The following is a 13,718-nucleotide window of genomic DNA, read 5'->3' on the forward strand; positions in this document are numbered from 1 at the left end:
CAGGACAGTCACTGGTACATTCCAAACTCTTAGTACACCCCTAAGTCATATTGCTACAAAACAACAAGGTGGGTATATGTAACAGCCCATCTATAACTTCATCCTTTTGACAACTAGCTTGTCTATACCTCATTCTTATGATACTTTAGCAATGGACTCCAAGTTGATATGGTCCAGTGGGGTTTCTAGGTCTTGAGTCCAGCTTCTTTTCTAGATCTGCCTGGAATAGGTCAAGAGAAGGTGGAAGGGCTCTTTATATATTTTGGAACTTTTCACTTAAGATTGTAACATTTCTAACATATAGTGCCTAAATGGTTAGCTCTAGGGTGAGGGCTTCTTTCTCTAATCTTGCAAGTCAGGTTGACAATTTATAAAGTTTAATATAAGTTTAGCAGGAGAAGAAAGAACGTATTCAACTATCTTATATCTAATTACTCCTGATTATATTCTGCTTTAAGACTAGTCGATTATCCTTAAAAGGAATATGTAGGAATTAATGACTGTCTGCACGGAATCACATTAAACTGGATAATACTGATAAAGTCATTGATCTAGGATGGGCAGGGGTCTACTAAAACAGGGTAGGGCTCAAATTATTTCCCACAGAAACCAAATGGATTTGAAATACATGAAACAAACCTTACTGTTTGTGTTTTTCTGCTGCCATGTTTATAACACACTACATCCAATTTGGCCAATGAAGAGATCTCACACAGGTATTGCTCCTGGCATTCTCCTTCACCTGCTTAATTGGCTGAGGCTGACTACCAGGAGTCAGTTCCCTCAGCTTCATGACTTCTATGATGAATGGGGACATTCTACAATCAAAGTATGAACTGGGGGGAAAAATAGGTAAAGCACGATGTTTGAAAGGATCAAATAGGTACTTACACTGTTTCCAGGAGGACTATCAAAACTCAGCCCTACAAATGATTGGTGAAGCCTTTTTAACCAGTGATCAGAGATTTGTTTGGTGACTTAACTGGAAGTCCAACCAATCAGTAGCTGCCTGTTCCTTAAGAATAAGTGGACTGGATGCATTAATTCTAGTTGAAGATTATTTGAGAAAGACCACCCATCAACAACAAGGTCCATCAGTGGTTTCCTTGTATTTAGAAATTTTCAGAACTCCATGAGTGATATTGGCATGTGAGTGAGGTATATGTGAGTATGAATTTTCACATGTTTCTGTATATAGGCATATGTTTTTGAATCTTTGACAAATGCTTAGGTAAATTAAAGGCAAACTCAATGGTTACTTTCAGTATTACAAAGCCAAAAAAGAACTCATGAACCAAGACACTTGGAAACAGTCACATTACAGCCCAACCTTCAGACTAGACTTTGGTGTACTTATCCAATTTAGATTTGTAGATACACCTTTTTCCATACATCTTGTATATTGCGGATGACAGCAGCTGCTGTTTTGCTGAACATGTTAAGGTGTTCCAAGTCTGTACTCTCTGGCTGAATGCCATAACTTAGGATGAAGTTTCAATGACACAGTCAGATCACAGATAGAGACAGGCTCATGAAAATGCTGTCAGTTTATATTACTCTAGTGACTGGCTTGTCATGGCCATATCATCTCTCAGGTGTCTAGCTATTCAAATTAGGAAAAACACAATGAGAACAAGTAAGATTTAAATAAGGAAAAGTTTAGGATCTTCTCAGCATTGGTGTTTTTCTTGGAAGTGCAACATAGTTCCCATTATGAGAACTGGAAAATTATCTGTGTGAAATACAGGATGGATTGTCCCTTTTCCTATGAATTAACCCACAGTTGGAGAGAGCTAAGTGCCCATTAAATGCTTCTTAAGTATGTGTTGAGTAAATAATAGCTGGCACCAGCCTGACTACTACTTAATAGCAAATTAATTCTGGAAATCAAGGCCATATATACTGTGGCTTGGGCTTCCTTTTCTTCTCTGATCATCTTCGATTACAGGGAGAGGATGATGATGGTGATAAAAATGATAACCTAAACAGTACCATGCATGGTTCAGAAGATGCCAGTGAGTAATATCCATAGTTGTGCATATTTTGCTTTGATGCCAGCAACCCAGGAATACTTCATTATTATTTGTTCCATTTTTTTATATTGGTGACACCCATCAGAAGCCTGGGGCAGCTAAGTGGCCAAGTGGATGGAACAGTAGATGGAACTCTCTTCCCCAAGAAGTCAGGCAATATGATATAGGTTGTACGTATTGCCATGTTGTGAAACAGGATACAGATTGTGCTTATACTGGAGAAAAATTTATAGAGGAAATAAAGTGAAGAAGGGCTTCAATTTGCTATTCTGACTCCCTCTGTTCATCTATGCTGGTGGATATCCTTTTTTGTCATGACTCCCTTGGAATTATCCTGGATACTTGCCTTATTGATATAGTTAAGTCATTCACAGTTGATCATCATACATTATTGTTGTTACTGTGTACAATATTCTCCTGGTTCTGTTCTCTTCACTTTGTAGCATTTCATATGTCTTTCCAGGGTTTTTTTTTTTTTTTTTTTTTTTTTTTGGTTTTCATCATGGAGTTTTCTTTCCAAGGATCCCAGAGTGGTTTGCCATTTCTTACTCCAGTTGATTAAGACAAATAGAGGTTAAGTGACTTATTCAAGGTCATACAGGCAGTGTTTGAGATCAGATTTGAATTCAGGTCTGACTGCAGATCCAGCACTCGATCCAATAAATCATTTAGCTAACCCTTCAACAATATCAATATCCCTCTCCATTATACTGTATTCTTTCTATTGTCTCCATGGTCAAAATTGCTTTGACATGAATTTCTTCAACATTATGAACTCATTAAGCCTAATCTTCACTATCTACATACTTCCCTTCTCCCAACCTATAATTGTTCTTTCTACCTTATAGGCACTCAATCAGTCAGCCAGTCAATACTTACTTATTGACAGGTTTATTTATTTTACTCTTCCTGAAGCAAGTTTCTCAGTGTGTAAGTTTCTTTTTTGTGAATGAAGTTAGGAATTTGGAAAAAAGCTGAATTAAACTTTTAATGGCTACCATGTTGTTTCAAAATACCAGAATTAGAGGAATTGACAAGTACTCATCTACAGAGTGCAAAGTATCACATAAAGCTGTCAGTCCCTATTCTTTTTTCTTAAATTTTTATAGACTTTGTTTTTTATTTTTAAATAATATTTTATTTCCTCCAATTACATGTAAAAACAATTTTTAATATTCACTTAAAAATGAGTTCCAAATTCTGTCCCTCTTTCCCACCTCTCCCCTTTCCTGAGAGGATAAGCAAACTGATATATATTTTACATGTGTAATCATGTAAAACATTTCTCCATATTAGTCATTTTTTGGAAGAGCTATCAAAAGGAAAAAAAAGAAAGAATGTGAAGTACAGTATGCTTCAGTCTACATCTAGACTCCATTAGTTCTTTCTCTGGAGGCAGATGACATTTTTCATCATAAGTCTCTGGGTTTATTTTAGATCACTGCATTTCTGAGAATAACTAAATCATTCATAGTTGTTCATCAAAATATATTGCTTTCACTGTGTACAATGTTCTTCTGGTTCAGCTCACTTCACTTCACATCAGTTTGTGCAAGTCTTCCCAGGTTTTTCAGAAATCATCCTGCTTGTCATTTCTCATAGCACAATAGTACTCCATTTACAATTATATAACATAACTTGTTCAGCCATTCCCCAGTTGATGGACAACCCTTCAAATTCCAATTTTTTTCTATGGCAAAAGGAACAGTTAGTCCCTATTCTAACAAACATTCTGAACTTGCTTTTCAGAAGGCAAAATCAGAAGCATTGTTAGAGATTTTAATGACTTATCAAAAATGCTCTAAGGGAGGTGGGCAAGTCACTAACCTAACCTAAAAACAAGTATTTATTAGTGGCTTAAAATGTGCTAGGCTAAGCACTCATAATACAGATAGAAGCAAAAAGAAAATTAGTCCTTGCCCTCAATGATTTTACATTCTAAAATGGGAAGAAAACATCATGAAGGAAGCTGAAAAGGAAGTGGGGAGGAAAAAGGAGTTCAGGCAAAGTGGAGAGAATTCCTGAAGTCCAGAGAGTCAGGAAAGAAGTTGGGAAAGGAACAAAGGATGGTTGGCCTGAATGCTTTTTCAAAATAGAGGCAATCATTAATGGAAGGAGGACTACAGAAGAAGAACGTTGTTCTAAGATGAGAAGGCTATAGGTAGAGGTGAAATGGAGTCAGTTCAAACTAATTTTCAATAGCCTAAAATTAAATTTCAAAGTGAGCAATTAAACCTTGGAAATGGACGAAAATTACAAATCAGGGGTTGGTTTATTGTTCTGTTGATCTCTTGATTTAAGAAAATAATGGAGAAAATGTTAATGCAGATTAAAAATGTGTACATTTTCCCTATCCTAATCAACCCCACTTCCCCAAACCTGGTTGTTAAACATTTATGAGTACACTCTTGGCTCCAGGGGAAGGGGAATCTTTTAGTGTGAGAAAACTTGGTGTCAAAGTCCAGAGAGGGAAGGAAGGGAGCGTTTCTCAGAATCTGTTTCCTTATATATGAAATGGGAGATAATAATATTTGCACTGTGCCATTTTCACAGAATTTCAGTGAGAAATGGATCTTGCAAACCTTAAAGTGCTATGTAAATAATTATCATTTTATTTCTATTCAGCAAATCCATTAAGTATATGAAGAACTCTTTGCTAGATACTGGGCAAAAGGTAAAGCTTGGCTTAAACTCCTCGGCCGTTGGAGTCTAGTAGGCATATGAGCAATATGTATAGATAATTTTAATGTAAAGTTTTACATGGCAAATGTATTAGAGAGTCATAAAAATTCTAGTCTTTATTATTCTAAGAAACAGCAATAGCATTTCTATGTAATGATTTCTATATAATACCCAAAAATCCCAGCAGTAAGAGACAGAAAGAGAAATTTAATTTAAATTACTACAAAATATATAAAATACTATGGAGTCTACCTTCTAAGATACACACGAGAAGTATATAAATAGGACTATAAACCAGTTAACAGAAATAAAATTTAAATAGTTAGAAAAATATTAATTGCTGATAGGTAGGATGAGTTAGTATAATCATAATGACAATGCTATCTTAATTCATTTGTTTATTTAATACCATGCCAAACAAACTATGAAAGGATTATTATATAGAACTAGAAACAAAAATAATGAAATTCATATGGAAGGGAAAAAAGATCAAGAATCTCAGGAGACATTACTGCTATTGGTGGTGGTAATGGCCAGTCAGGAAAGGGTTCAAGGAGGAAATGAAGTTTGTTCATTTTTTAAAAAATGGATAGGAAATTCAGTAAGTGAAAAGGGGGAAGGAAGGAGACTATTAGGGAAGGGCCTGTGTATTTGGTGCCCCTCTGAGATAAACAGATAAAACAAGGTCAGTACTTTCTAGGGAAGCTAAGATACAGATGATATTTTCTCTTTTGCTATGTGCCACTTCACCTCATACAGCCTTAGGATTTTTCAAGCACATAGTAGGTATTTAACAAATACTTGTTTGACTATTCAAGGTAAGACTTAAATACCTTCTCCTCCCTGCAGAATTTCCAGATCTGTAGCTTTCTATTTTTTTTTTTTTTAAACCCTTACCTTCTCTCTTAGAATCAATACTGGGTAAGGGCTAGGCAATAGGGGGTTAAGTGACTTGCCCAGGATCACACAGCTAGGAGGTGTCTGATGTCAAATTTGAACACAGGACCTAGGCCTGACTGTTTTCTATTTTCAAATTAGATTATTTCCTGATCTGTTGACAAGTTGGGCTCCTAAATTCCCTGATGGCAAGGACCGGTTTCCTTTTTATCTTTGAATGCTCAGAGCCTACCGCACAGTGTCTCAGGTGCTAAATCATTGCTTGTTCTGGTTGTGGGTCAACTTGCCTCCACTGCCAAGGGGAGCCAGTAACGTGCTCTCCCACTTTGAGAGACGTGGTGAAGATGAGAAAAATAATATCTGCGCAATGCCCTAAGATTTGAGGAAGGAAAAATGCCATGAGCTCTATTTTTAAGTAGCCAGATGTTGTCAACACCCAAACCGGGAACCTAGAATTATTTTCCATTTCCTATTACCTTGAGAATAGCCTTCCTTTTTCCTTTAGCCCCATAAATTCGATCTCCGATTTTGGAGCGTGGGCACCTCTGAACAGATGCTCCCTTGGGTGTTGTCGAGAAGCAGCTGCAGTCCACCATCAGGAACTGGAATCGCTTCTGAACGTACCTCAGAGCAGCACGATTTCCTAAGGTAGCTGTCACACTCTCCTATTTTTAATCTTTGGAGTGCTCCCCAGGACACAGTCGGGTGTTTCTGTTTGTTTTGTTTTTGTTTTTAGAAATCTCTCCTCCCTGGAGGTGGCCTCCTATCAGTTTGTAAACTTTTGAGCCATGCTTTCCCGACTGCGACGGGCCAGAGAAGCTCCATAGGCAGCTTACGTCCTGGCAGGCGTTGGGGGTGAGAGGGGGGAAGGTTTGGTCCCGCCAGGACAGGACGGACTTCCCTTGCTTCCCTCCCTAACTCTCGGGATTCCTGCGCATTAGGACAGAACCGCGGCAGTGCGCAGTGCCGCCGGCTTGGCATCACTCACGCACTCCTGCCTGCAATGGGCAAACGTGATTCCCCTCTTTTCCTCCCCCCCACCCCCATCCCCAACCAGCCCCCATCTCGCCCGCCGCGGTTGGACAGCTGAAGAGAAGCACTATTTTTACATTTCCAGCTGCGAGGAAAGAGGGCACGAAGAGGGGAGATTGGGGAAAGGAAACGAAGGTAGTCAGGAGGAAAATGCTCTGCGTCGTCTCCCGAGGTGGTGGGGGTGTAAATAAAAGAGGGGCGTTGAAGTTACCCATGCTTTTGTTGAAATGGTTTTCAAAAGATCATCCTTTACCCTAGTGTTTCAGCACTCTCTTGCGTTCCCTGTCCCCCCTTTTTCTCCCAGAGAAAGTCCATGCTCCCACACCGTGTGTGTGTGTGTGTGTGTGTGTGTGTGTGTGTGTGTGTGTGTGTGTGTGTGTGTGTGTGTGTTGGGGTGGGGTGCCACCGTCATCTACTTCTGAGGCTGGCATCGGGATGCTGCATCACTCTGCTGTGTTTCTACAACCCTCCCCCCAACCCCCCAGCCCCATAAGGAGGCATGCGCAGTGCGACCTGTGCCAGGCAACAGCAGCATCAGCACCAGAGTGAGGGGGCCCCCATCCAGTGCGATCTGACCGCACGGGAGATCACACTCCTGTGCTAGGCGGAGGACCCGGGAGGCGCGCGCGCACTCCCTGGCTCCGCGCGCGCTCCTACCTGGGAGGGCCCACTTGCGCGCGCGCGTTCCCTCAGCACCAGCCGCAGCGGCGGCGGCGGCGGCGGCGGCGGCAGCAGCATCAAAAGCAGCCAGAACGGTGGAGGCAGAGGCTGCAGACCCCATCACTGGTCCAAGCAGCAGCATCCGCTTTGCGGCGCGGGAGCTAGACCGCCGTGTAGCTGCTGCTGAGGCTCTGGTAGGGGCGCGCCGGGGCAGGGAGCGCCTGTACCCCTCCTTGAGAGAATCAGCCCCTCGACAGGGGCACAGAGGAGAAGTGGGGAGGGGGCGCCGCCCAGCCAGAGTGGACCCAGTGCCGAGCCTGCCCGGTGCCCCGTCTCAGCTCGGACGGCCACAGCAACGGCGCCTTGCCCCTGGGGGGCACCATGCGGGAAGAGCTCGTGTGATCCGCCTGCAGCCTCCCCGCCCTGTGGGTGCAGAAGCGCCTTGCAGCCCAAGCCCAAGCCCGGAGCTCCCGGCTGACAGCAGAGCGGCGCCCTGGAGCTATGAGCCATGAAGCCGCCTGGCATCAGCGCCCTGCGGCAGCCCTCCCCAGGCTGCAGCCTGCTCGCCTCCTCCTCCTCCTCCTCCTCCTCCTCCTCCTCTTCCTTCAGCACCACCACGATTTCTTCCCCTTCTTGCTGGCAGCCGCCTCCCTTGTTGCTGCACACCCTCTGCCGCCTCCGCCTTCTCCTTCTCTTGCAGCTGCTCTCCGGTTCCTTCTGGTCCCAGCCCTGGGGGGCTGCTGCAGCCAGCGGTGGGTATGGCACTGAGTGCCCTTCGCGTTGCCATCTCTCTGTAGCCTTGCAGAGATAACCGAAGGGCATGCGGATAGGTGTATTCAGGACACTTAGCGCAGCATCCTTCCCTTCTCTTCCTAATCCCTTCATTCTTAAAATTCATCCCAATCCCATTTACTTTTTAAAACCCATTGCAGTTCTCTTCATCTGGAACCTTTCATGTTACCCTTTGTGCGGTTGAAAGAGACTTCATGTCACAGTTCCCTTCAGAAAAATATTTGCAACTTGGAGAAGGGAAACTGGTGAATTAAAAAAAAATCAGTGAAAGAACAAATAACTTCTTTCCTTTTGGAACATAAATCTGAATGCATGTAGTTAATACTGCTAGTTTAAAGAGGTATTTCCTTAGTTCTCATCAGATTTTATTTAAGGTGCTTTTGGAGTTTGGGTGGATACTTTGGGAACATGGCTAATTTTGCTTGTTTTATTTGTTAAGAATGTTATCATGAATAATAAGTAGTGTAACTTTGTTCAGCCAATTGATAGCTGAAAATAATTGAAAGGGGAAACCAGTTTTTGTTAGAAAAAAAAAAAACAAAACAACAAACCAACAGAAGACAGCTCACATAATTCATCCCTCCAAGGATAGTTTTCTTCAGTCTCAAAGTTAAAAGGATAGCAAATTGTTCATTCCGTAAAGGGAATCAATAATATTCTTTACATATGAACTCAGAATTCGACTTCTTTTAGTAGCAATCTTAGCCTTCCGACTAAATGCAGAATATTTAGAGTTACAGCTGAGCTTGTGTATAACTTAGGTGGGTGGTTGGGGTGATGGTGAGATTCAGGGCTCTGATATATGTCCTTAATGGATAAAACATCACTATTCTCCATTAAACCCATCTTCCCTACTTTGCTTCTTCCCCCCACCTCCATCATAGGTAGGAACGTTTGGAAGTATTTCTATTATACACATTTGAAATATCAATCAAAGCCAACAATTCCTTATTGAGTGGTATTACTAAATTCCCTATTAGCTACATTGCTCACAATAATTATATTTACTAACTTTGGTTTATTGTATTTCCCATATGTTATCTTCTGATAAAGAGAAAACTTTGACTGTTCTACAAAGCAGGATTCAATTTAGTGACCTTGTATTTATTGTTGGTGTGTATGTTTTCCTCTCTGCTCTCCCCTCCACCCCCCACCAGCTTCATCATGGAATGAAACTGCAAAAGAGACTGCTGGGGCTCTGGCAGATGAAGAGAATGCATTTCAACAGAATAGCAGTAGGCGCAATAATAACAGTTACAGTAATGCAGTGCAGAAAGAAATCACCCTACCTTCAAGACTGGTATATTATATCAATCAAGATTCCGAGAGCCCTTACCATGTACTGGACACTAAGGCAAGACACCAGCAAAAACATAACAAGGTAAGGGGATTCCACGTGCAAAAGAAAATCACTAATAGCAGCCGCAATGAGCATATCTCTGGAATGAAGTTTTCTACAAGAATCTGACCACCTAATTTATTGCACCATTTTAATAGGGAAGAGTTGATCTCTAAGGGGAGGAAGTTGGGGGGTATTAATCTGGCAGATATTGGGAGTGTTATTTATGCTCTTCTAAATAAAAATGGAAATTGGAGTGTTCCCAGAGCCTTCTGGGTTTAACATGTGAAACATGACCCGTGCTTCAAGAAGGTGCTTTCTTAGAATTGGGTTTGAATACTGAGTTGTGTTTAAAGGAATGTGTGCCTAAGTTTTGCTTTCTTTACATAAACATTTTATGTAACCTAATAGTTCATGGGATAGAACGTGCCCTAAAAACTGATTTTAGTATGCAAACATATGTATAACCATATGTAAATACAAAACTATTTGAAGAAGCTGCTTCTTTTTTTCTTCTACTCTTTACTTAACAATTGAAGGTTGATTTAAAAAAAAGGCAAAAAATTTAATATTCTTTTCTCCACTAATTGATTAGCTGGAAAGCAAATTGCTGTTAAAAAAACATTTAGGTGGAGGTGAAAATGAATAGAATCCATTGACTTTTCTTTAGTAAGATCATCCTGATTAGTGTAACACTGACCTTATCTGTATTGACTGAAGAGTTATTGGACTTAGTTTAGAGAGTGCTACTTATTTTAAAACAATTTCTGTAAACCATTCGTAGAATTATAGGAGTATTCAACCTCCAAGCAACGAGAAGGAATCTTATAACCATCAAAATCCACTAGCAACCAAACAATCCTCCATAAACAGTTCCATTAAACAAGAGGTATTTTAGGAAGAAACTTCTTGAGGGAAGAGAATTTATGCTATTTTTAAATCTTCTCTAGTTATATAGCACATGGTAGGTGCTATTTGTTGAATGACTAAATAAATGAATTATGCATATATAGGGAAAGGAAAATCCAGGTCTCTTTATTGGGGAAGAAAATGGAGACATCCTTTTTTAAAATAGATTACTTGGATAATTTGTTCAGTTAAGATTACAGTATTCTTCTATTACTTAATTTATATTTTCTCAGTCACATTATATGTTATTCTTCTAAAGTAATCTGTAACACAGGCATATAAGTCTATATATTCCCATTTTATAGGTTGGAAAATAAAAAAAATTGAGTTATGATCCTTTAAGGGTGATTAAAAAAAACCTGAAAGAACCTAGGGAAGGGCTTCTGCTTCTTATATCCCTTAACATGTTTATTTTTCAATGCTTGTTAACATTGGGGAAGTTAGCTATTATGATATAATATTTACAGGGATACTTTTCATTTTTATAAGTACTTTATATTTATTTTTGTTATTAGCGTGATGTATCTGTACTCACTATTGACTACATGTTGTACCAGGTTACTTCCTGAACTCATTTTTTCAGTTTGATTCATTATATTTGGTTTACTTTTCAAATTATGGTTATCTATTCCTTTTACTGATAAGAGGAAGAAGTGATGTCTTTGAGGAATACGCATCTCAGTTTTTCTTTGAAAAAAAACTTCACTAGTCCTATTTTAAGGAATTTTTAATTGGTGAGATTCTCTGTGATAAACAGCCGGTTCTCAATGCTCAAGGAAATGTCTAGGAGTCCCCTTAAGTTGAGCATTGGTCTCATAATAAGAATTTAATTGAATACTTTTACAACTTGATTCTGGAGGGATGGGATTAACATCTATTTTATATCAAGATTTCCTTGTATATAGTTTTGTGTATGTGTGGTATTGTTTAAGAACTGCTGTTTGGTTCAGTGACTGAGATACTGGGATAATTCTTCTTCCTAAGAAAGTCCTTTTGCCCAGTCCAAATGGGTTTAGTCCCTGGTAAGTCTGAAGTCATGAGAAGGGAGCTAAGTTCCCTTTTATCACTGTCTTTGATCATTTAACCCTTTGATATTCCAAGGATAAATTGCTTAAGGTTCAGGTTCTAACTTATATCTAGAGCTTCCCAAATGGAGGAGGGGAAATTAGAAATGTACTCCATGTATAATACAAATCAGGTATGGGAGACTTATTTCCTATCCCCAAAAATAAAGGTAATGGACACAAAAAAACTCCTATTGCACACTGACATAATTCAAAAGAAGGTTTAACAATTTTATAAATACTATTATACCCTCTTAGGAGGCTGATACCTGAACCTCACCAGAATATAAAGCAATTTGCAGGACTGCTAATAAGGCCTTTTACATTTCATCTTCATCTTGTCTCTGTATTATCTAAACAGCTCTCAGTCCATGGTTTCTTATAAAATAGTCAAGGCTTGGGCTAGTCCTCTTGGTAGTGGTCATCTTCTCCAAGAGAATTAGAGTAGTTGCTGGAGATTCTTCCCCTTATCACTGGTCAGCTCCTACCCTGGATCACTCAGGGCCCCTGGATCACTCAGATTCACAGTTACCCCCTCACCTGGGCACATGCTTCTCTGAATACATACTCATTTACCCAAGATCAGGAAAGGACACACACAAAACGCATCCACACCCAGGCTCAGACTTTCCTAGCCTTTGATGTCATTTGCCCACAATCTTAGTGGTGGAAAATGGAAATTAGGGAAACCCTTCTTTCAAGAAAGTGCTAGAAATTGGTATTAAATGATTTGTAGCTGAGAGGGAAGAGAGAATTGACGGTGCGGTCACCGCATTTTAAATCTCGACTGAATCATCATTTCTTCCAGCTCATTGGCCAACGAGAGAGGGTGCTTCAGCATTAGAGCATGAGCCATTTGTAAATCAGTCATGGCTGGAAGCAGACCCCAAAACAAACTCCCATGTTGTCTCAAGGAAAGGCACTATTGATCGTACTCCATGAGATAGCCCTCATTATAGGGAGATGATTTGACCTTCACTATTGCTAAACTTATGTAGTAGCAATATGTGTTAATGGACTCTTTTCACATTTCATCTACTGCTAATGATGAAGAACATAACCAATGGTGAGGAACATCAAGGGTTGATTTTATTCGATTAGATTAACACTACTATATTGTTAAACAGAGTTTCTTCATGGAAAATCATACCATCAGATACTCTAAAATGACCTTTTTTTTCTTCGGGACTTTAATTAAGAAATGCTTTCCAAATTCCCTTCTCTTCCATACTTAGAGACTATGCCCTGTATTAGCTTACCAGAAAAAGCTCATTTTTGCTTTCAGATTTTTCTATTTCTTTCTAAATCAGGAGTGAAGGATCTGTTGTGGGCTGAATAAAAAAGGTTGGCCTCTTTTTTTGTTGTTACTGTTTTTTTTTTCTTTAGTAATATTTCATTAACCCTCCCCTCCATTTACCTCAATTTTTAGCATCTGTTTTCTGACATTGGTGATCCAGATACTCTCCTTTCTTCCCAAGGCTGGCTTCTTTAATGAAAGTGAGAAGTGTATTTATCAATAGGATTTATACGTAGAAGGTTTCAGAAAAGAATAAAAAAGTATAGAATTGAATCTTTTATGATTTCATAAGAGGTATTCATTTGCAGCTTTGATTTGAAAACCTGAACCATTTGTACTTTCCCTATTCCTCCCCCATTTTGTTGCCTCAAGTACTGGCTAACGAGTGCCATGGAAATGCTGACTCACTGTACAACTCATGGAGAGCCCTGTTATGAGATGGTAAGGATTGGGCTTCCAGGTGTAGCTGGTGAGACAGGGTTTTTCATGCAGCTCTTGGAAAATTTCATGGAGGCTCTTGGTAGATCATGACTACATCAAAAGCAATATAGGTTACAATTCTTATGAGCCACCATTTTCTATGAGGCATTAAAAATAGACTGTTCTCCTTGAGGGTAGGGACTGCTACACACACACACACACACACACACACATACACACCCACACACACACACATCTGTATATATATGTTATAGATATAAAAAGGGATTTTGTGTATATACCCCTGTAAGATTAAAATTAATATCTAATAGCTCCAAGTATTATATTTTATAAGATTTATTAATAATCAATTGAAGTAGAGGAAATAGAAAGAACCCAAGTAAAGAGAAGTTTTTCCCCCATTGCATTCATGGGAGAAGAGAGCACAAGAAGAACGGAGTTATAGAACCTTTATCTCTTAAACATAAGGAAGTAACATAAGGATGAAAGTAGGATTCTGGGAAATGGAGTCCTGGAGTACAAAATTCTAATTACACCCATATATATGTATTTGTATATATATATATATATAT

The 13,718-nt window shown here is 39.6% G+C and overlaps 1 protein-coding gene across 1 annotated transcript in view; it reads left to right on the forward strand.

Annotated features, from left to right (window-relative positions):
- The first annotated feature begins 7,812 nt into the window (after positions 1-7,812).
- ADAM23 (ADAM metallopeptidase domain 23) overlaps positions 7,813-13,718 on the forward strand; it is a 223,111-nt gene continuing 217,205 nt past the window's right edge. The window contains exons 1-2 of the mRNA XM_044667494.1: positions 7,813-8,056; positions 9,254-9,477. Coding sequence (XP_044523429.1) covers positions 7,813-8,056; positions 9,254-9,477 — 468 coding nt within the window. The remainder of the gene's footprint in view (positions 8,057-9,253; positions 9,478-13,718) is intronic.

Source organism: Gracilinanus agilis, chromosome 3, assembly GCF_016433145.1.
Source record: "Gracilinanus agilis isolate LMUSP501 chromosome 3, AgileGrace, whole genome shotgun sequence".
In the NCBI taxonomy this organism is placed as follows: domain Eukaryota; kingdom Metazoa; phylum Chordata; class Mammalia; order Didelphimorphia; family Didelphidae; genus Gracilinanus; species Gracilinanus agilis.